Below are 23,893 nucleotides of genomic sequence, written 5' to 3'. Positions count from 1 at the left end.
ACACATTTCTAAACAGGCAGCTGGAGAGAGTGATAGAAAAGTCAACAGCACTTTGTTATAATAAACCCTCACTCACAATATTCCCCAGGAAAAGGTAACACATTTACAGGGGAATTATTTTTTTTACAGAATAGCAACCTCAAATGCAACAGGAGCTACAGAACCACACTAGAGAATGTAAACACAAATTTAGTGGGAATACAACACCTTCATTTACTGCTGGAGCTTAAAGCTACTGGAGGCAGCTTTAAACAGCAACACTTGGAGGTGGATTTTAAAATCCCAAATGGTTCAGGAGTCTTTTTTTCTACACAGCCTGAAAAATGAATCTTCTCTGACACAGAGCTGCCTTTATCTACTTGCAGCACACGAGATCCTGGACACCAAGCACTTATCTTTTATTTCTGTGATTTCACTGTCACTACAGAACTGATTTCACCCCTTATGCTTCATTAAGATTATTCACATCTGATATTAGCTACGTTCCAGTGAAGTTAATCCCAAGCTGAACATTTTCCAATTGCACTATTCCGACAGATGATTTCAGCTATATTTCCTTAAAATAGTTTTTAGTGTCACAACCTTACCTGAGTGACTGAAACAAGATTTTCATCAATGTCCAGCAATAAGTTTCCATTCTCCAGCTGTAAAGCATGATTTATGAAATGAGATGAATGATTTATGAAAATGACATGAATTTCTGAGCATGAAAATGATAACCTCCATAATTATTGACTTCAGCATTGAAATGAAAACCCTTTCCATCTTGCTGTGAGCACAGACATGAAATCAGACAGTCAAAACAGTGAGTCTGAATGCTGCTGGGATGTGAGGCAAACACACACTTCATTTGTGCTAAATCTCATCTTCTGGTGTATAAAGCAATTTTACCACTTGTGACACACCTATTTATTTTCCTAAATATTTATTAATTCAGCAGTAAGCATACCCAGGGAGCTCTGATCTTGCTCACATTAACGGCACTTTTCCCTGGCTTGGTGAAATAAGGGATTTAACATCCTCAGGGGAAAAAAAAGAATGACTGAGTTTTGGATGACAAAAGCTCTAAAATCAAGTATCATCAGAGAAAAACACATATTTCTCTAACTAGGGAAACTATAATGTCAATGTAAACATAAGATAATTAAGTTAATTATTTTCTTTCCATAGTAATTTTGAAAATTACATGAGTCAATTCAAGTTATATTTAAATTTACAGTTTGTGTGTATGTAAAAATATGTGGTAATATACTGCCCTCATATCTGTACACATCTGCATCCATTCACACACTTAGCACATATTATCACTTCAGAATGCTAAATTTCAAGTAATTTATTGTAGTGTTGGAGACTTCATCTCTGCAGCCACAAACAACAGCAGGCTGTCCAAAATCAAGTCTAAGACGACTGAGAAGCTTCATACAAGTGACCACCCAGTAATTCCAAGTCGCTTAAAAATGTCACAAACAGCCTAGAATGCTTTTTGCCCCCCCTCATCTCATCACAGAGCTGAAGAGAAAAAAGAAGAGTGAGAAAAGGCAAAGCCAAAGTAATAATGTCACTGCACAATCAGGAACAGATACAGTCCTGTACCTTCCTGGAGCTGACCCTGTGTTCCCCCAGCCCCTGGTGAGGAAAGTGTGAGCAAAGCTGTGTCCATTTACTTGAAAAACTGCAGAGACTTTGAAAATGCTCTTCAAATGAAAGCAGAAGGCTTTCAGAGGGCCAGTTTTGGCCAGCAGTTCATCACTTCGTGCTCTGACAGCCCCCTTGTCTGCCCCCACCCTCCAGCACCAGAAGTCTGGAGAGATGCTCCAGCTCTTTGGTCTTTCCCCACGAGAGGATTCCTCCACAGAGTGATGCAAACTGTGGCATCAGGGATTGTGTCAGACCTGATTTTGCCTCTTTCAGCAGCATTTCAGTTCTGGGGGGGTCGAAGGCTGCCTGCACAGACCCTCAAGAACTGAAGGCAGCCTTCACTTCCTCACACAGGGCACCAATTGCCACACAATTGAGAGGTGGGACTTCAACGAGGGGGTCAAAAGTAATCTAAGCAGGGAGATTTAAGTCAAAGTTTGAGCAAAAATAGCTTGGAGTTTGAGTTGAAGTTTACTGAAGTCTCAGAGTTCGAGTTGAAGTTTATTGAAGTCTAAGCTGAAGTCAGGGTAAAAGGAGTTGAAGTCTATGTTGAAGTCATTGAAGTCACATATTATTCTCACAGTACAGTGTTATGTACTTGTTACAGCTCAAAATAGGCCACAGCTCTAAACAGTCACAAAATTTTCCCCACAAACTACAGACAGCCTATTGTTCGTATGATTTGGCAGCTTTTACAAGATTACATAGTTTTAAAGACCTTGACAGTTACATATGCAGCTCTTCTCTTGGTTCTTTCTCATATCTGTGATCTCTCTACACCAGGGCCTGTACCCAGCTAAGGCTAAGAGATCTCAGTTCACAAGCTCCACCGTGCTCCCCTCTTCATCTCTCATCTGTTGTTCTACACAAAAGCTTGGTTTAATTATTCAATAAGGCACAGCACTGAGTGTGGAACACCCCTCCAGCTCAGCCAGCCATGAGCTCAGCAGGCCCTCACCCTCGCAGGCCTCGCAGGCTGGGGTGGAGAAAGCAGAATTAATCCTTGTATCCCAGTGACATTAAACTTGTCATGAAAGCTCCATCTTCCTATAAAGGCACGTGAGACATCCTGTAAATCTTTCAAACACGAAATATGTAAATCTGGCTCCTTAAAGCAGCAGCACCACTCCAAGCCAGGAGCAGTTTTAAACCACTCCAAGCCGGTAGCAGAATTCCTCATGATACTCTTCACTATTCACTAAAAAATAACTTCTTATCCAAGAGCTGGAGAAATCTCCAGAGTCCACAAGCAATGATAATCACAGAATCACAAAATATCCTGAGCTGGAAGGCACCCGTAAGGATAAGAGACAATTGAACAGCAGCTTTCATAAACCCCATCAAACTGATTCACTTTCACTCCAGTACTGCCTCTGATCACCAAGTCCTCTGAAAAACATCTTTTCTAAGCAATGCAGAAGTTCAGAATGTAAAAGGAAAATCTAAAACAGGGCGCTTGTGCTCACATGAGTGTGAAGCACCTTCGTCTTTCACTCCCATACACATATCAAGACAGAATATCCAACTTCTGCTACTCAGTCTGTTTTTCACCAGCAGCAAGGGATCTACGCTGACATATGGCACGAGAAAACCTGCTTAATACTGCTGCACTTTTGCAAATGGAATGATAGAAGTAGCATCTCACAAAATGTGGCTTCGTAATCTCAGAGAATGGAGCAAAGATGGTGCTTAAGAGCACAAAAAAATAAGTGGTAATTAACTTGTACTCTGCTACACAGCTCAGCAGGAAAAAAGAGTATGAAAGATACTAAATATAGCAAATAACCAGCAATTAGCAATTAACCTTTGAGCTGGGTATTAGCTATTCGACTCTTTTAAGGCAGCAGAGGGATTTAAACTTGGTTTCCTGCACTCAGGGTGAGTGTTATACCATACAGCCCTGCAGACAAAAGAGGAGTCACCCAACCACGGCCTCTCTGCATCTCCAATTCCCCTTTTCTGCCATGGATTTTACATGGAAGTCTAATGACAAGTCAAACGGTTCGTCAAACAAAAGATTTTCTATCTTACTTCAGTTGAGAACATGTAAATATTTTGGCTATGACAAATAACTTTTCTGATGGTTCAAATGTTTATTGGGCCTCAGCAAAGCCCCAGTTGTTTGCACCTTGCACCACAACTGTTGATATTGCTACAAGCTCCATGAGCTGCAAGCAACTTGCTAATTAACCACAATTCATTCCTAAAAAAACAATTAGAACCGCAATGAAGGAGCATGTCAGCATGGTGACTAAACCCATCATCAGTCAAACCATGTCTGGTAGGTTGAGACACAACAAAAACATCCTGTAAAACTACTGCTGAATTAATGAAGTGGCATGGGAACTCAACAAAGAATTGCTCAGTTACTTCCCAATTAAATAGAATATACAGAAGAACGGACGTCAAGAAAAAATTGTCAATGCCTTTGCAATCTCAGCTTCCTACAAATCCTGAAGATCCTCAAATGCCACGAACTTTCCCAGTTACAGACCGCTGTTACCATCCCAGATTTACCGAGGTACAGCTGAGCACAACCCTTTCATTTTAAGGCTGCAGTGAACATTTAAATGTGGAATCAAGAATGGTTTGGGGTGGAAGGGACCTTAAAGCTCATCCAGTTCCACTCCCTGCCATGGGCAGGGGCACCTTCCACCAGGTTCTCAGAGCCCCATCCAGCCTGGCCTTGAACACTTCCAGTGATGGAGGCAATTCCCAACCACTAAAACCACGTCATGTCAGCAACATGAGCTGCCACAAAACCACTGATGCATTTTTATCCAAAATACAGGCATTTGGGGCATCTGACACTGCACAGGGTAAAAATCCAGTGCTCAGAATCCCATGGGACGTGGGAATTCTCCTGTTTAAAGTTCCTCTTTTCAGTTCACAGGGTAACTCTGAATTAGTGATCACGACCATTCTCCTTCAGGGAATTCTCCTGGAGCCATAAACCCAACTCCTGGGTGTGATGTACCCAATTATGGGGCAGCCTTGAGCTTCCCTGCATTCCCCAAGTGCCCAGTTTCCTTTGTCTGGTGACCGGGAAGCCCTGGATGTGCTGGTTAAACGTCCTGTTAGTCAATCCTGCACAGCTGAAGAATTGGGACCATTGGATGTAATTGACATCCCAGATTACCCAGGCGTGTTGAGGGAATTGAATTGCTCCACTGTTGCTCGATAGCTTCCTTTAAATTAAGGAACTCTTCATATGATCAAAACAGACGCTTACTCATTTGTTTATTTTCTCTTCATTTGCAGGGAACTTAATTCTGAATTCCCTGCGTACTTGGGGTATTTACTCTTATAGGAAATGGTATTTAAAATGCTTCAATTACCACTTTTCTCCGACAGACTCTAATAAATCACAAGTCCACCAGAGTGACTCCAGCTTGGAGCCAGGCTTGCTCCCAGGCTACACATTCCCAAGACCATGAAACTTCCAGGCACAGAGGGTGCTGGTGCCAAGGTCCCAGACACGTGGGCAGGACAGGGAAAGATGAGCCCTCTAATGCCAGGATCACAGCCTGGGGACAAAGGGTGGCTTCCTTTAACTGCAGCTGGGGGACACAAGGGATGATGATAACCCAGACTCTACTTCTGGACTGAGACAGGATGCTTGAAGGGAATAAACTTAATAGTGGAAGGGAATAAGGCACAACCTCGTATTATTATTTAAAATACTTGCAAGACATCGTTTGACAGTGTATCTACTGCTTTCCAAAACAACAGGTGACTGGAACTCTAACAAACTTCAGAAACAAGTTATTTCTACTTTCATTACCTTATTATCATGATATTTTCCAAGCTTTGAAATACCATGAGTTTCAGCAGGCAAAGAAACCAAGACCTGTGTACTTCTCTACCCAGTAATGTAGGGTAGCACTGAATGAATCTGGAAAAATTAAATCCCTGATTGTGAAAATGATGTAATTTAAGGCATAAAGTGATGCAGACCAGGTAAAGCTGCAAGCTTCACTACTTAGAAGGCAAGTTTTAAATAAACATTTTAGCAAATTACTCTGAATTGTAGGGCTCTGAACAAATCCAAAAGTAGTGAATCAACACAAGGTGCAGCTGTCAATTTAGTGTATCAGCTTCTATCAGAAAAAATCTGTATGGGTCATATTAAATAAAAGACAAAAATTCGCTGTGAGTGACAGAACTTTGTGCCACAAACAATGAGCTCCATCTATGGTTCAACTACACTTTTTTCTTCACTTTGGAGAATATCAAAAGATGCAGAATATTACCCCAAAAAATGCTCAGGTTCCTGGGGAAGTTTAGGAATGCAAAGACACATGCAGCCTTTAGACCTGTGACCCAACAGATTGCATAACTGAGAGAGGCCACTGAAGTGTTTACCCTGAATTTACATTGCCCAAATTCTGGATTAAAACCACAAATCTAAACTGCCACCCACATAGCAGCACCCACCAAGAAAACTGTGTCACCAAGAAAAAGCCTGCCATCCTTTTTTATTTTTTTTTTTTAATTTTGGTTTTTTAATTTTGTTTTTTCTTCTTGCTGTTTGAACAGCAGAGAGAGAGAACAGTCACAAATTGATCAAGGGCAACACTGCTGGATTACAGCTGCCCCACACCGATTATGTCCCAAAATCCTAAAGGATTGCACTAGGAAGTGAATTTGAAGCTTTCATAGCATGTAATCATTCTGCTGATGGAGCAGGGTTTAGGATCACATTGAGGGAATGGTATTATCCATGCAGGATGGAAAACCTGCTAGCAGGACAACTCCTACAGATTAAAATCAGCTCAAGAAGCGGCCCACAATATCCATATGGAGTAAAAGAACAATTAAATTAGGACATTTTATTCCTATCTGTGAAACAGCATTCCTTCACTGTTAAAACCTGCTATTTCACATGTCAGATATAAAATCGGGGATGATCTGAAACATGAAGTTTGCATGGGCAGATTTTTAATGCTCAGAAACTATCCAGATGATCTTTCTCTCTACTTGTCTCTACATTACCAATGGATTAATTCTAACATCCAACCCCTCCTGATTGCTGGAAATCAGACTCTGAATTCAGGTTAACAGCTTTCTGAACTGTCTTGCTCTACCTGGCAGTGCAAAAACAATTTTTCAAGATTAAGTTAAAACGCCTTTACCTTTGAGTTCAAGTGTTAAATTCCACATAAACCATGTACTTAACACACATGAAGGAGCTTCATTGCTTTCTGTTGATGATGCTATAAACTGGGAAGATTAGGGAGGAGGACCTGCCTTCTGCTTCCTGTGCCATTGCAGTTTTTATTAAGGAATAAACCAGAAAATATCCCAGAAAAGATAGCTCAAAAAAGAAAAAAACACAGTTGGATGGGGCTTGGAGCAACCTGGTCTAGTGAAAGGTGTCCCTGCCCATGGCAGGAGGCTGAAACTGAAGATCTTTAAGGTCCCTTCCAATTCAAATAATTTTATGATTCTGCCTAAAAAACAAGGGCCTGCCAAAACATTAACCCAGGCCACAAGATATTCTCCCAAGAAACTAATATACTTTCCAATTTTGCAACAAGTAGCTGTACCTGTTAAAAATGCACGCCCCACACTGCACTATTAAACCTCACACATGGGGTTTAATTGAGTGTGACTAAGACAGGACATTTGAACACAGGTGTCTCTTTCAGCAAATGTAAATAAAACTGGACAGTTTTCCCGGCACAGATGGCCAAAGACAAGGACTGTGCACTCCCCTTCTCCTCATGCCTGAGAATTTGATCCTGGACTGTGGAGGCTGAAGTCAACACCACCAGCCTGCAAGTTGTTTCTGCAAAGCCACTGATGAAAACTTGGGAGAAGCCAGAGGTGGGAATGGCACTGCAATCCCAGCCAGCATCAAAGCTGAGCTCTCCCAAAGCCACACCAGAACCACCAGGCAGATCTGGAGTGTGCTCAGGTCCAGCTTCATCTGCTCCTGCCACACCATGTCCTAAAACAGTGGAATTTCTCCCTGTCTGTTCCAGCCTGGTTTGATATTCCCCACGTAGCTGGCACCAGCAAATGCCTCCTGCACTGTGTCTTGGATCTTTCTACAGCAGCGAGATGAGTTGTTTGAAAGCCTTCATGAAATTGTTAAGCAGATAGTTTAGACATTTTGATGAGGAGAGAAGGTTTTATTGTGATGTGACTGACAGTCTCTGTGAAAGGTATTTACAGTCTGGCTCTTATTACTAAAAACACCGTGACAGGTAGAACTTGACGTGGATGTTTAATGGGGAGATGAAGCAAGATTATGACAAAAAAGAGCTCATTAACCATTTCCTTTTTTTAAGAACAGTTAATTTCACACACAGAACTAGACTTTCTAAATGGAGCATGCACCAGTTAACAGAAGATTTTAGGGTAAGCCTGCTTTCTTCGTCTTGATGTCTACTCTCAGTGAATGGGGAGTAGGAGAATTGGTCTAAGGACAGAACAGAGGGAAAATAAGAATGAATTCAAGAAGTGTGAGTTAATACAGAGGAAGGGAGAGGTACTGGGAAAGAATTCCAGTAAAAGTGTGTCTGGAGCTCAGCTGCACACCCAGCAGAAGAAAACCAAGGAGAGCAGGATTTGCTGGGAAGAGATGCAGCAGAGAGACGGGGAAATACAAGAATTACGTTGAGTAAGCAATCTTCTCATCCCAATGTCAGAGAAGTGACTTGGCAAGCAGCCAGTGCTGATAATTGAGTTCAGTGGGTCTGTCCCCCGATCCTGGGATGCCAGGCTCATTCCTTTCCGCCTCATTTGCTCCGTATTTACATTATTTGATATCAGAGATCATGAGGAGCCAGGCTGTAAAGCACTTTGACACCCGCTGGCAAACGGCCTCACACAATGGCACAGCATTGTTAAGTACATGAATACACAATTTTGAACTCTCCTGTTCCTCCGTGGCACCACCAGGGAGATGCTTCACACCTTCAGCCTCAGTGGGATCCCTTATCCATGGAGAAATATTTGCCCAAATGGTGCCTTAGGAAGCTGTATCTTACTGAAAATCACTGTGAATTACACTGCCCAGTTTCAAAGCAGCCTCTGGAATGGGGATTCTGCCCTCAGGCATTTACACTGAGGTGGATCTCAGCCCACCTAAGCCCAACTTTTAGAAGCCATCATGCCTGCAGATCATTTAAAATTCATCTGCAGCCACAGAAGAACCACGTGCAGATGTACATTTGTTTCCATCTGAGAGGGACACGTCGTGCAGACGGGAGGAATTTCACAGAACCAGAGAATCACCAGATGGTTTGGGTTGGAAAGGGCCTTAAAGATCATTTCATTCTAACCCCCTGCCATGGGCAGGGAATTCTCCCACTGGGGCAGGTTGTTCCAAGGCCAATCCAACCTGAGAAGTGGCCAATTCTCTCCGCTGGCTACAGAGAGACAAGGCTGGAGAGCACCTGGATGACCACGCCAATATCCCTCACTTTTCTGTTCAGAGACCAAACCTGCCTGGGAACACACCAGAGGAAAACAATCCCAGGATGGAAACTCCATCTCTGTCCAGGGACGGTGGACAATTCAGCCTGAATTCAACCAAAACTTTCTGCATTGTTATTAAAAGTGAATGTAACATCAGCAGAGAGAATTCAGACTCCTGAAACCTATCAGGAGCCACAAAGTTTCACACTTTATTCTCCCATTATGAAATTACTGAAAGCAAGACCTCCCAATAAAGGAAGTGTCCTTACATGTTTAAACCAGGTACACGAGCTTTATTATTTGCCCTCAGATTGAATTTTAGGGGTTTATATAATAATGACAGCTATAAATTGAAAACAAAATTATGGCAAGTGTCTCAATGACAGAGAGTCTCACATGTGGAAGGGTGAGCAATAAATCAGATGGGCAGTGGAATATTAAATTGCTAATTTTAAGAGCTATTGCTCTTTTTTTTTTTCTTTTAATACATACTAATATAAAGAGGTGAAATGGGATCTCAGCTATGTCTTTCTTCCTCTTCTCCTTTTCCTCATTAATTAATGTACAGAGGTTGATTAGAGAAAAAGTTTTAATCCTTTTAAATTTAACCATGGACTAGCAAAAAAAAAAAGATAAGGTGGAACCAGCTCCATGGAGATGGCAGAATAAATGTATTTGGTGATTACAGAGTAGGTTCCATGAGTCCTATATCTCACATTTTCTGTTTACAGGACAGAGCAGTATCAGAGTGTTTGCAGACACGATTGCAAGCACTGCACACCCAGTCACACTGCAACAACCTAAATTACACCCTGTACCCCGAATGAAATTGAAGCATCACTGAAGGGATAATAAAGGAGCCACAGGAGAAGCACAGCAGAAAAATTGTAACACTGAACCACATGAAAAACTACACGAAAAGTAAGTGAAAAATCAACAGCTACTCCATGCCCAAAAATACCTCAATCAGTGAGATTAGAGTTATTTCACCACATTTTTGCAGGCAACATAAAGATGCCTCCCTGCTCCTGCTGGCTCATCACGAAATATTTCTGGCAGGGTCTGTTTGTTTATTTGTGCAAAGCCCAGAAGTGTCACAGCCCAGGTCCCCATCCAGCCCCTCCACAGCATTTTTCTGTTTTTATTCCACATCTTGGCTGGCCTAAGCTGTGCAAGTCACCCCATCCTTGTGGTGTAAAAAAGTCTCCTTCTCTTGAACACAGACACCTTCCCCATGCTTACACTACACTGAAATTCCTGACCTTTCCCTTGGTTTTTCTCCCCTCTCACACAGATCCTTAGAAATACTAATTTTTTGTGTAACCAAAGCAGTCCAACAATTCCTTGAGGCATTTATAGGACAAATTTATATTGAACAGCATAACCCACCCTGCAGCAAAGGCACACCTTGTTCTAAAGCATCTGTCACTTCTCTCAGTCACTTGTTACCATTCCTTACATATTTTGGGAATAAATGCTTTACCTTTTAAAAATGCCAATACTGAGAACAGGAATGGTGCTTTTGGCTAAAACAGCATATTATTCCTATTTTTTAATATTTTCCTGCCCATGCAAGGAACAGGACAGAAAAAAATCAGCTGAATTGTGCTTATTTTCTTGTATACTTAGAGCACTACAGAAATAATACACATTTGGGTACAGGCAGAAGGCTTACTGTCGACTCCAAACCACAAATAACACATTTACAAATGGTAACTTGCCTAAAAATGAGTTAGAAAAACACAAAGGAGATTCAAGCAATGAGTGAGATGGATGTAAGTGACACCACAATCCCAACCAACCCATAACATATCACTGACAAAAGTCACACCACCAGGAATGTATCAAATGTTACAGACAGTAATAAAAGTCACAGGAGCTGAAAAGCACACTTCTTTTACTGTAGATAAATAGGGAAGATACTTACACTTACAGGTTGACTTTTTGGCACATCATAAACACCTTCCTTCTTTTGGCTGGTAGGAACCTGCAACAGCAAAGGAAAACTGAGGTCACTACAAAAGCAGCTTGGATGGAAAACTGAAAAGAGCAACTGGTATTTATGCACAGGGTGTACATAAATGAGTAATTTATTTAATACTAATTTGTAATATTAATGAAATCGAGGATGGTTCCCTTGTTATCCAAGTAGGACCATTAATGGAGAAAATACTGAAGAAATAAAATACCTATCTGAATTCTTACAGCCCAGCAGGGTTCAGAAAGGAGATTTCCATTCTCACACAATTTTGGTTGCATGAAGTCCAGGTGTACCTGGAGCTCCTTCCTACTTAAATGGTTGTTTTTTCCTTTTATCTTGGGGTTAGAGATGTGCAATGAAAGTTATGGTCAGGTGAGTTCATCATCTCCCCAGATGAAGAGACAGAGCAGAGTTACCAAAGTGAGGGTAAGAGATGCTTTTACCTTGTGTCAGATTTCTTCTTCACAATTCATTTAATCACCTAAAAAGAGTCCTAATACTGCAGTGATGGGGCCTTGTGGCTGCTCTATGAAATATTTGGTTATACTGCTGCAATTTTCCTAAGGAATTAAGGCCTCTTGAAGCTGACACAGGAGAGATGGGCAGGGGACAATGCACTTAAACTTTGTGTGAGCCTTTCGTTGAGCCACCAGTCATGATTTATACCCAGGGGATTTATAAACTGCTCATGCAGACTCAGGTGCTTTGTAGTACTGGGCTGTGCTTGCCCAAGGACCACTGGTTTGCATATTCATAATTTGTGATTATATTTCCTTTCTTCCCTAGAAGCACTGAGTGTCCATTGTAAATGACAAAAGCAAAAAGAACAGTAACCTGCTCTAATCAGTGGTGCTTTTCCACCAAACAAGGCATTTGGAGTACAGAAGTTACATTTCAGACAACAAGGAAACCTCACAGGTCATTGAGATGATATTGCAAATATGATAAAATTATAATTTTTTGTTCTCTAAGACAACAAGTAACTTAAGGTTCTGATATTAAACTGGTCTAGGGGAAGCTGAAGAAATGTTACTTATTCATTGAGATGTGCTATCATTTCTTATTCTGTATAATATTCTGTATAAAAACCTCTCTATTGTTGTCCCTACTGTTCTCTCACCCCATCACAGCCTTCACAAGAACCTGCGTGTCTTTAACTTGAAGAAGTTTTTCAAGAACTCTCAAAGAAATGGAATGAACTTTGTGGAAGATCTCTTCTATTCCTATCTCTGCTTTTCCCTGGCCACTTTCACTAAAGCCAGTGTCACATCAAATATGTGAAACCGGTAAAAATTCAGTGCCATGGCAGTACCAGTCTGGAAAGAGAGAGAGCTGTAGGTGACAGTGTGAGAGGAACAGGAATGGTCAATTCAGGAAGCTGAGTCTTCACAAAAGGAGGGCAAATAAGAAAAATAAACTGTTTCTAAACTTCCATTAGGGTGCATTTTTTTCTGTTTTCTCTGAAATGCTTTCCTTTCAGCCATTCTCCTCTTTCTCATTCCAACCTTTCTGTGAAGTCATCCCAAATTGCACCTACATCCAGAGCTGACTATGGAGTGAGCATTTCCCTCTCTATCAATCCCCCTTTTTTCTACTCCAATTTATACTCAGAGAAGAGCTCCTTGCATCTCCTATGAAGACAGAGGAATTTTCCTGAAAGCCTTTTCTCCCTCCCAGCCTGGAGCTGCCTGACCTGCTGCCTTTTCTTGCTGTGCACCACCACATTTGTTTGCATCTCTGCTTACACTGGGGGGGCTGCAAGGAATTGCTGGTTTTCCTTTGATTAGCAGCACCAGCAAGAGGTACCAGCCCTATTTCTGCTGTCAGCCCTGTCTCTGTGACAGGCTGTGAACCATCTGGATGTCTTTGCATCTCGCAGCAGTAAAAGCACCACGATTCAGAACCCCTCATCTCAGACTGTCAGCTCCTCATGGAGCAGAACTTGCCTCTCCACAGAGACCACAAACACCAAAGCACCTCCCAAAATCCCATCCCCACCTCGCCAGAACACCAGGCAGCAGCAGAGGAGATGCAATTAAGCAATCTGAGGGTTGGTGTGTGCTCAGTGATTGAGTCCTTGCCTAACAAATTACAGCAACTTACATAGATAATATTAAAAGAGCAGACACAGACAGTCTTCGGGGTAATGTATCAAAGAAAGGTGACAGACAGAGAAAGAATGCTTCAAAAGGAAGTTGTGACCTCTATTATGCTAAGAAGAAATAGAAATTGTCACTTCCTGCACGTGTCTCTCATCTGCAATTCCCCACAGGGTGGGAATCTCTTCCACCAAGGGAGAGGTGAATTTTTTGCACGCCAGCAAATGAAAAGCCAGAGCAGCACCAGCAGAAAGGTTTGGTGAGGCTGAAGCAAAGCTGTGTGAGGTTATTGAGCAGATACATGTTTAGCAATGCCTGGTATGGGGAAGGCTTCGCAGTAAATGAGAGAAGCTGCCACAAATATGCATCAAACTGGAAGAAAAACAAAACAAAACCAAACAACCAAAAAAGAAAAACCACCTAATCAACCAAAAGCACCAAAAAAATACAAAAGAGGATATTTTCTGATTTTGTTTTTAATAGTAGCCTGATGGTTCTGATATTACCAAGATCTTAAAAGAGAAACAATTTTGTCAGTGATCTATCTGAGTGTAAAATGTGAGGTGTGGAGACCCAGATTGAGGCAGGCAGGAGCTCAGGAAGCCCGTGGGAGCTGGGATGCTCATGGCTATGGGCCAGTCTGCAGCTGGGACACCTCAGCACCCATCACTTACAGAGAGACCAGAAAATGACTCCTAACTCCCCAGTCCAGCTGCACTCAGGTAGTGCCTGCAGCAAACACAGAGGACAAGGCTAGACTGTGAATATTTGAGGTATGGGACATTAATCACTGGTGTTTTCTCTGACCACTGTGGAGGAAACACTTCATCACACCCAGGCGCTGTCAAATGAAGCCTTGAGCAGTTCTCTGGTGACTCAGAGGACAGCAACAGCACCACCCTGAGATGAGGCAAGGCCTCACTACCTGCTTATCACCTTGCATTTCCATTTTATGGAAAAAAACTGCCCAAGGAGTGCTCCAGTTCTCTGGGCCATTCCTCAGAACACAGTTCTTCCCTACCCATCAATGTTTGCTGGAAGACCTACAAACACTGGGAACAACAGCCCCACTTTCCTTCCTTCCACCAGTAATTCTTTGAAGTGTCACTAAAAGCTCCACACTTTGATGAACAAAAATCACCGTTTTTTTCCTTGAATCTAGCTCTCATGGGATTTTTGTTTCTAGCACAAACTTGACAACTAGACTAGCAATTTTTTTAACGTTTGCTGAGAAGAGTCAAACTTTCAACACTGAAAATGTTCAGCCTTAGGCAGACTCTCACCTTGAGAGCTTTGCATGTCTTGGTCCGGGGATGCAAAAAGCTGCATTTTTGAGTCTGCGTGGTGCCAGGGGAGCAGCAGGGAGAGATTAAATGAATCTCATATTAATGACCCTCTGATGGCATCTCTAAGATGTCATTTTCTAATGTTTAACTTGCATTTTCCTTTTCCACTCAGCTCCTTTTTATTTTAGCTTACAGCTGCACTAGCCTCTCATTTTTTATTACCTTCCTGCATTTTCTCACTACTTAACGCTTTTTCCTTTTTTCCTTTTTTGTTCTATCCTTGCTCCTGCCTACCTTACAACCTTCTCCTATAAGCAGATCAACCTCTAGTCCAGCTGGATGAAATGCTTAATCACTGCTTGAAACTCCTTCCCCTCCACACTGAAGGATTTCCTCGAATCACAATTTTCTGTCCTCAGATTTGCCTCTAGTATGTGATACAAAATGAATTACATTATATTTTAATAAACTTCGTAGTGATCCCTTGAGGATAAACTGAACGACAAAAGATTATTTTATATTGCTTCCAATGCAGTTTTTTGTCAGTGTGAAGAATGTGAGCTTGGGTTTTAACATAACATATGCACTCTGAAAACAGTTTCCCTGGTCTGGGGGGATATCCCTTGAGAGCTCTGAGGTTTTGCTCAGTTATTTCCTTGGTTAGACAGAAACAAGTGCAGCACCACTGAAATTTCCAGGAATTGCTTGGGTGGCCTGCCAACAAAACATCTTCAGCACGTTTCTCAGAATAGGTGCAAAAAATTTCAAAAAATTAACAGAAAAAAAGAGACAATCTCCATTTATCACCTCATATGGTGTACTCAGAAGTTTGCGAGCTGACAAAGTTAATATAAATTTGAGCTGATACGACAAACAACAGAAAAATCACATCGCGACTGGGCAGATAATGTCACCAGAATGAAATGCCAGGACATTTTTGGTGATGGATGAGAACTAAAAGCGAGCTATGTATGAAATGCACTTTGATCAAACGCTGGGAACAGCGGGGGGAGAGGTTCTATACCTGATAAATGTTTTCCTCCGTTTCAGGCTCACGGATGGGCTCGTGTCCAGCCTCAAACACAATGTACTATGGCACCAGCGCCAGAGAGGGACAGTCAGAGATGAAACAGAAGGGAAAAAGGCCGTTTGGAATTCCACGTCAAAACAAAGGCAGGCATTAAAGAAACAACTTCAAAGCACAGGCTGGCAGCAGGACAACCGGTTTGTTGGGAAGCACCAGGAAAGGTTGTTTCATTTTTCATAAACCGGCAATGAACAGGCCTAAATCTCCTCTTAATGATCATTAGAGCAACTCCCTAATTCTTCCTCGCCAGGGAGACTGCCTGTGGCCCAATATTAATTTTCTGAAGGCAACAAGAATTTTGCCTCTTTTACATAACGGCAATTAATTCCACATATATTTATTATCTATGAATAAAAGTGCTAAATCCAAGCTGGGAGAACAGGCTGGTGTGCGTGGAGCAGGCCACATGGCAAAAGGCTGTCACAACACTTTTTCATTTTCAGGTTTTTGCTTTATTGTGAAGAGTACAGAACAAAACTCCTGACATTATAACAGCTGAACAGTAATTTCGGGCATCCTGACTCTTATTATCTTTCTTGCTGCACCTTAGGCACTGTTCAATATTCACTAATGGCTGAATTGGTTCCTTTCAACGTGACTCCCACTGATATGCCTAAGTGGAAGAACACAAAATCCCCAGAAAAAAAAAAGTAAACTATCACATATTTCGTTTCAGCACAAAACCACGAGAATGAAATTACATCTTTTTCTTCTTCACACTCAGCAGGGTATTGGACATGAATATATTGACACATTTCTGATAATCATCTTTGCTCCCAGACATTTTTCTTGGATGAAGCAAGACTTAAAATTTCAGATCTATTATTAAATCCTGGCTCAAACACCAACAAGGAAGTGTGTTACAACATCAGTGCTACTGTTGGTTTCCTTTCTCCACATATTCACCCTCTGAATTAAACTCTGTCTCCACAGAAAACAAAAATGAAGTGTCAACTTATTACTGTGAGAACAAGATGTCCCCTTCTCCAATTCTCAGAGTAGCTCCTTTTTCATTTAGCAGTTGGTATTAAAAAATGATGACAAATCTCATTTTGAAACTTAAAATCTGGATACATGAGCCACATTTCAAGTAGTATTTATGACACATTTCATCTAATATTTCTACACTCCAACTGAAATATTCCATTCTACACAGACATATTGTGCTACTACTTACAGCTTAATCTCTAAATATGCTACTTCCTGTGGAGGTTTTAAAGGTTTCTCACAAGACCTCTCTCAGTAAATTTCAAAACATCTTGTTCAAGGTTTTGGCTGTGTTTGAGGATTACATGTATCTATCGAGTCATTTCTGAAACTCCAAGGCCATACAAGCTTCAGAAATTACCTGGTATACAGGATCTTCTACATCTTCTTCCAAAATTGTCTACAGCAAAGTAAGAGGACAGGCAGTAAAAGCAAAGAACATAAACAGCAGAGATAAAAGAACTGTATTCAGAAATTAAAGGACAGCAAAGGAATAAGCAAAACGGGCAGGTAAGTTTATAGTTTTCCTTCTTTAGGATACAGATAAGGTCACATTATGGTACAAAGTAACTTTATTCAAGTTCCATCTGAGTTTAACAATCTCCACCTTGTTTGACTTGGTTCAAATACACACATTCAGAAGTATATTGAATCTCCCCTAAAGTATGAGACACTTAAATCCTGGCTTACAACACTTTAAACCTGACTTACAACACTTAAAACCTGACTTACAACACTGACCCTTCATTAAAGTTTTCCTTCTGAATTAGAAGAAACACTAAGCAGGAAATGAGGGGCTCATTTCCAGCTGCTGACCAGGTTCACCACACCCCAGTGACAGCTTTGAGCTCAGTTTAATGCTAGTCTGGGCTCAGGATGCAGCTGGGCTCACGCTGGTCCTTTGGAAGCCAGCACTGCTCAAACCCACTGCTGTGTGCTGAGGATGCTCAGAGCCTCTCTGGAGCAACCTGGGGGGAAACTCCACACCCAAACTTTCCGTGGCAGTAGTCTAAGGTTATTGGTGTACCTGGTATACAGCCTGCTCACACTGTTTGTCCTTTTGTGCCTTTTTTTCCATTTCTTCCCTTTGTTTCAGTTCGTAGATGAGCTGAAACAGGTCTCGCAAGTCCAGGATTACAGGTTCAGCCTGTGGAAGCAAAAACAGGGTGGAGAATTTCAGTGGGAGAAAATAAACACCTCTTATCCCGTCCTGCTGACAGAGCAGCTAGAGCACCTCCACAATTAAAGTTCATATAGAATTAATTTCTATCTCAGCACCCAGGCCTGGGTTAATTCCTACTGAACTAACTGTGCTTGGAAATTAATGATAATTATAGTTATGAATATAAAAAGCATTATGAATATAAAAGGCACATGGATAAATGTAAAGGCATATATATTCGTGGTTTCTCATCCAGTGAAATTACAGTACACTATACACAATGTGGGTTTCTGTGAGTATAGGAACACAAACAAATTTATCTTCATCCAGTCTGGCTTAGCTAGAAAGGCAAACAATAACTAATTATAACAAAACACATCATAAAAAACTGGGAACAATGAGACACATTCCCTCTTGCCCAAGCTGGTTCCATTAATTTGCTATTTAAGATCTACACAGACACTTGTGACCAGTTCAGCACAATCATAAACAACCCAAGACCTCTAGAACAGCTTCTTACAAATAGCTTTTCAGCTGAGTTACATGGCAGAAAACAACAGTGATTTGATACTTACTGCCTGGGCTGTTTTTATTGCCACAAATCTATGATTTCCCTCCTTTCCACACACATATCCAAACGCTCGGTGGTCTGTGATATCCTTTGCGATGTAGGAAATTTCATGAACTGCGTGGTGATGCTGGAGTAGCTGAAAAATAAAAAAGCAAACAACAGTAGAGAATATCCATCAGAATGGTTGATTAAAAAGCAGTTTAATTTCTCCTTCACCACTTTATCTGGATCCCAACACATTCTGATATGAAAACCAATTAATATCTGAACTCTTTAAGCATCTTTTTTTCTCAAAATCTGCCCAAACTTGACTTGCTTTAATAGGTTGACTAAAAGCCTCCACTGAAGATTTTTCTGGCTATTTTTAAGTGAAATATAATTAAATAGAAAATGCATTACCTATCTACTACCTCCACAGCATCCCAGGCACAGAATGAGTATTTTTAGGCACATAAATAAGCAGGGGCTGCAGAAAGCTTCACACAGGGTGACTCCCAGCCAGGCTGATCTGCAGAGCTCTCCAATACCTCTAGGAATCAGTCCCAGATCTGCCTGATCTCCACAAAAATCAGCATCAGCCAGTGTGAGAGATTTCAAACATTTATTTTCCTCAGAAAATGAATGTAAATGTAATTATTCAACTGGAAATTAATGCTGAATGCAAAACTTCACATTTTACTTAAAGTCTCACTTTGGTGAATTGTAATAATAAAAAGATTTAATTTTAACTGTGTGAGCAGAACTCTGCCCAGAGTCAGGACATGAATCTGAGGCTCTTAGAAGCATCCCTTGTAGTGACAGAATCTTTCTCACTTTGGACTAAACAGCATTTTATTATCAAAGTAATAGAGAAGTATTTCCACTTAAAATAATGTCCTTGGAAAGCTTATCTAAAACAATCTATTAGTTTCAATTTCTACCTTCTGATATATTGACCTGCTCTTGTATCATCAAGGGATAATGCTATTTCTGAGAGCGGGCAAAGCCTCACAGAGAATTCTTTGGAGGTCCAGATCCCTGCTGGCTTTGAGAAAAGCACATTTTGAAAACCAGCATGGTATCCAGGCAATCTCTAAACAACCAGTTATTTTTAGAGTTAAAAGAAAAAAGTAGAAGTTTTAAAATTCAGAAGAAGGGAGGACGTTTGTGCGTGGCAGGGAAAAGGCTGAGGGTGTGCAGGGCAGGGAGTGGGACCTGAAAGGAGAGGCAGCCTGCAAGAGATGGATGGCTCCATATAAAATAAAAGACTGGACATGTTTCATTTTCATTTCACAGTAAATGGCTCTTAATGTCCCCATATCAAGACTGCTTGCTCGTGGCAGAGCTGTGCTGCCAGTGACTGCAGACAGAGCGTGGCTCAGCTGAAGGTGCACTTCAGACTCTCCTGAGGTGTTGAGCGTTTAAAATTAATGATGGGATCTCACTTAGATAATACAGGGATATTGATTTATTAGGTTTTTTTGAAAACCAAGTTACATGCTATCTGTTACGATGAAATGAAATGTTCCCATCTCTCTATTCTGCATATGACAGGGAACGTTATCTCTGGCTCCTATTAAATCAAAGTTCTCTGACATTGCTTTATTGATTGCCAGGCAGCGTTTTGCACTGAAATTAAACTGTGATCAGATGCCTTCCTCGTGGAATTAAATGTGAAGATTGTTCTACCATGGAAGAGTATCACCCACAAGGTAAGAGAGCAGACGGAGACGCTCCAACTTATTTGGGGATCCAAATTCACTGTTCAAAAATCGTTACATTTTCAATGGTTGTGATATTTTACACACTGCATCAATAGAAATAGAAATTAGGTAAAGGTGACTGCAATTATCCTTTCATGTATTTTACTGGATGGAGTTTTTAGAGAGCTTTTCACTTGGTTTGAGGACAGTGAGCTGCAACACACACGTGACATGCAGTGTTGCACACACACGTCTGTACTCAAGTATAGATACAAACACACCTGCGTTTTCACAGCCCCCAGTTCACCTCATGTGTCCTTTCTACAAATTCCAAGGCTCCATTCTAAGCATTATTTACTGAGGGTCTGACTTTTTGCCCCTGCACAGCAGAAATGGGGCTCCTGTTGCAGTCAGGAGAGATTCACCACCGTAAAATGCAAGATCAGAATCATGTCTCTAGTGGCCACAAGCAAATAAAAGAATTATTTCTCAACTCAGGGATGTTTCTAACACCCCTGTATGCCAATGCTGATGGATTCCATCACACACTATCTGCAGCTTTTACTCTCTCTGTGCTGAGAGCTGCTACAAACCATTTACCAATCCTTAAGTGAGGTCCCAAATTGTTTTGGAGCACTACAGCACGACAGAACAAATTATAGAGAAGACTTAATTTGTATTATGGTTCAACACAGTCAATTACATATTGCAGAGATTAGAAAGTAATTTAACATTTATGTTTCAGTTGTTAACAAAACCCACAGCCTCCAAATTATTTTAGGTCTCCTGTGACTTTAGTCACTGTTGCAAATGTTGGAGATTTAAAATGGAAGCACAGATAAAGTCTCAAACTGGGTAACAAGACATTCTTGTAATGAGGTCTTTTTTTAGGCTAAACATAATGGCATTATTATATTTTATTCATACACTAAGAAGTTTTTGCTTGGTGTTAAAGTCAAAAGTCCAAAATATCCATCTGCACCAAGCCTGCTGCCTTTCCTCTTCCACTTTAGTTTACTCTGGTCTCACTAGCCATTGTTTCCTCTCCTTTTCTCCATTCCATCCCCTGCTTCTCCTCTTCCCCCAGGTCACTCCCTGTACATCACACTGAATTGATTTAGCTGCCTCTGAGATCTGTAGCATTTCTAATTTCCCTCAGGCTGCTTGGCACCTATCATAAATTTTTTCACCCCTTATCCTCATCTTGCCCCTTTATTTCCACGCTGTAGCCTCCAGTGCCACTAAATCAATTAAGTCAATCAATTAAGTACTTGGAGGGTCCAGCAATCATGTCAAAAATGTGAGTTAGATGGCATGAGAAAGTCACTGCTTTACTATCGCTATTTCTCTTTTAATGAGGTTGTCTATTTAGTGGAGCCTGGGGCACAGTGTTAGGAGCCACAACAACAACAAAAAATATCCTGCAAGCTGCAAATCCTGCTGGAAAAGCTGCCCCACTGAGAGCAGGAGGCTTGTTCCACACAGAATTACATCCACCAGGACAAGTCTCACAGGGATTTGGGTTGCACAGCCTCTCACCTCCAGGAACCTCACAGAGGTGGGATTAACTGGGAGCTCCAGTATGGATGCTGGGATGTGGGACACAGATGGACCAGGCCTACTCCTGCCTGTTCACACTGTACTAAGGAATAAAACATTTTTCCTGTAGAAGCTCCCTGACCACCTCAGTTACCCACCAAACTGCAAAGTCCTTAATGGACTGCTAATAAAATAACTTCACGGGCCATGGTTTCAGCCATGCTGCGAGTCCCCTGTATCCTAACTGGGACTGCTCAGCAACACATAAGGAAACCAGGCCCTGTCTGTTTAGGAAGACCATGGAGAAAAATCACAGAAATTGAACTTAACATGGAAAATGAATGGTAAAGCCTTAGCAAGAAGCTCAGCAAGCCCAAAGTGCGACAGGACATCGACCACTACTTACTGCAACACTCAGTGAAAAGGGTGAATTGCAAAACACGTGAGTGGCTCTGTGATTAATTTTATTTCCCTGCTGCAGGAAAACATTGGGTGGCACGGATGGTTCTCCTTCACTGCACCCAGGAGGCTGCTGTGCTCCTTAACAGAGCTCAACATGCAGCACCTGGTCCAAGGCTCCTCACAGCCATTCCCTTACAATTCCCATTTGTTTTAGCTGATATTTTCAGAGATTGTGGGGATAACAATATGCCACAAGCATTTCCTTAATTGCTGTGTTTGTGCTGCAAGGCTTCTCTGCTGTTCCCTTAAAGTGCACTTAGCAGAGGTGGGGTGGAGCTGCTCATCCCCATCCCAAAGATCCCACAGTCCTGGAGGTGCCCATGGCAGCAGGGTTGGAATCAGATGATCTTTAAGGACCCTTCCAACCCAAACCATTCCATGGCATCAAACATCTGAATTCTCTACTGCACATGCAAATCCCAGACCAGTCAAGTTTTGTAGCTTCTGAAAGTTTTAAGAGATGGACAGCACTCCCTGTATGCAGACAGCTAAAAAACACCTAAAATCCTCCTCCTGACACAGACTTTTCCCTGGTACCCACTGAGGTGCACGGATACCTCTCAAGCAGTTGTGAGCCCTTCCACCTCCTCTCCCTCTAGAGAAAAGTGCATTTCAGTGGGACTGTGTACACACAATCTGGAGGAAAAGTCAACAGTTTCAAATGTCAGAGTGAACTGAAAAACACATCAATAAATTGCATTTGCATCACAAACTTTCTCGTGCTGTTTCCTGGAACTTGGTATTTGGATGGCAGATGGGGTGGCAAGACATCAGCCTCATGAGATAAGGCAGGGGATGAGCAGATGGGGAAATGAAACAACCACTGCAAAAATTCTCAGTTTCATGTGAAATACCAGAGAGGAGACAGCTCAGTGTTATTTCAGAGCTACAGCTGCCAACCACTTCAAACTCCCTGCAAATTACTACTGGACACAGCACAGGGGGACTGAGAAACATCTTATTTCCCATCTGACAGCCCTTCCCTACTGTCATGAACACTTCAGTCACGTGCTCATGGAAAGGGACAGAACAAACAATATATGACAGATCACACTCATCTTCCTTAAATGTGATACTGCTTAATGTGAGGAAGCACTTGATAGCCCAAAAAAAATCTGTTATACAAACATTTACTGCAACATGTGGAAAATTTTATCAGTTTGATCTAGGAAAGGAAGAGAGCTGTAGAGTTTAGGCTTAGCAAATTATCAAAATACTGAATTCCTACAAGAAGAGCAAGGAGTTTTGGAACAAAGCATCATTCAAATTCAGCTTTCAAAAGAAATGTCATATATGAAAGCCTGAAAAGCAAAATCCACTGGAAACCTCTTGCAGTTATGGAGATTTTAGTATTGGGAGGTATTTCCCAGCACTGGCCAAGATGATCAGTTTTGGTCACAAAAAACCATAAATTGAACATAAAACCATGGAGTGGGGGCTGAACCCTTCCCCCTGAAGGAGACTGGAAATGAACAGTCCAGTTCTGAATCTGTCTGAGCCAGAGCCACTCACGGGACGTAGGCTGAACAACAGATCATGGAATTTCCTTCTGCAGAAATGCCCCACGCCAAGATCAGGAGCAGAAAAGGAAAATGTAACCTCTGGAGAGTTCTCCAAGCCTGAAGGGCCCTCTGAGATGGCAGCCTGTGAGCGTGGCTCCACAATGAGAAGAGAATAAATCTCTCTAATCCCCGTGCTTCCTCCACACACGCTGATTTTGCAGACAATAACCTGAGGAAAGACTTTTCCAAGTGCCAGCTACTAAAAGGCGTCTCGGTGCACAAGCTCTGCAATAAAAACACTTGGCACAAAAAGCTCGCTTTGAGATTATATGCAGATCAAAGCTTGGTCTGTGTAGCACAAAGGGGCACATGAAATATGGTGCTGATAAAGAGAAGACTCAAAACAGATTTAGCCCCAGCTCCTGCAGACTCAGTCCCTCCAGGGGGGCAGCCGTCTGGCTGTGACACA

At 41.7% G+C, this 23,893-nt stretch overlaps 1 protein-coding gene across 7 annotated transcripts in view; it reads right to left on the bottom strand.

Moving 5' to 3' along the window:
- Positions 1-23,893, bottom strand: part of DAB1 (DAB adaptor protein 1) — a 143,666-nt gene that overhangs the window by 19,609 nt on the left and 100,164 nt on the right. For 4 of the 7 annotated variants that reach the window (XM_063407000.1, XM_063406998.1, XM_063406997.1 and 1 more), the window contains 4 exons: positions 18,244-18,375; positions 17,534-17,653; positions 10,994-11,053; positions 588-644 (listed from right to left, as the gene is read on the bottom strand). In XM_063407000.1, the coding sequence (XP_063263070.1) occupies positions 588-644; positions 10,994-11,053; positions 17,534-17,653; positions 18,244-18,375 (369 nt within the window). The remainder of the gene's footprint in view (positions 1-587; positions 645-10,993; positions 11,054-17,533; positions 17,654-18,243; positions 18,376-23,893) is intronic. The other 3 variants (XM_063406999.1, XM_063407001.1, XM_063406994.1) reach the window with 2 other exon arrangements.

This window comes from Prinia subflava, chromosome 10 (assembly GCF_021018805.1).
Source record: "Prinia subflava isolate CZ2003 ecotype Zambia chromosome 10, Cam_Psub_1.2, whole genome shotgun sequence".
Taxonomy (NCBI): domain Eukaryota; kingdom Metazoa; phylum Chordata; class Aves; order Passeriformes; family Cisticolidae; genus Prinia; species Prinia subflava.
Note: the sequence above shows the minus strand (reverse complement) of the source record. Positions and strands in the feature narration are given on the sequence as shown.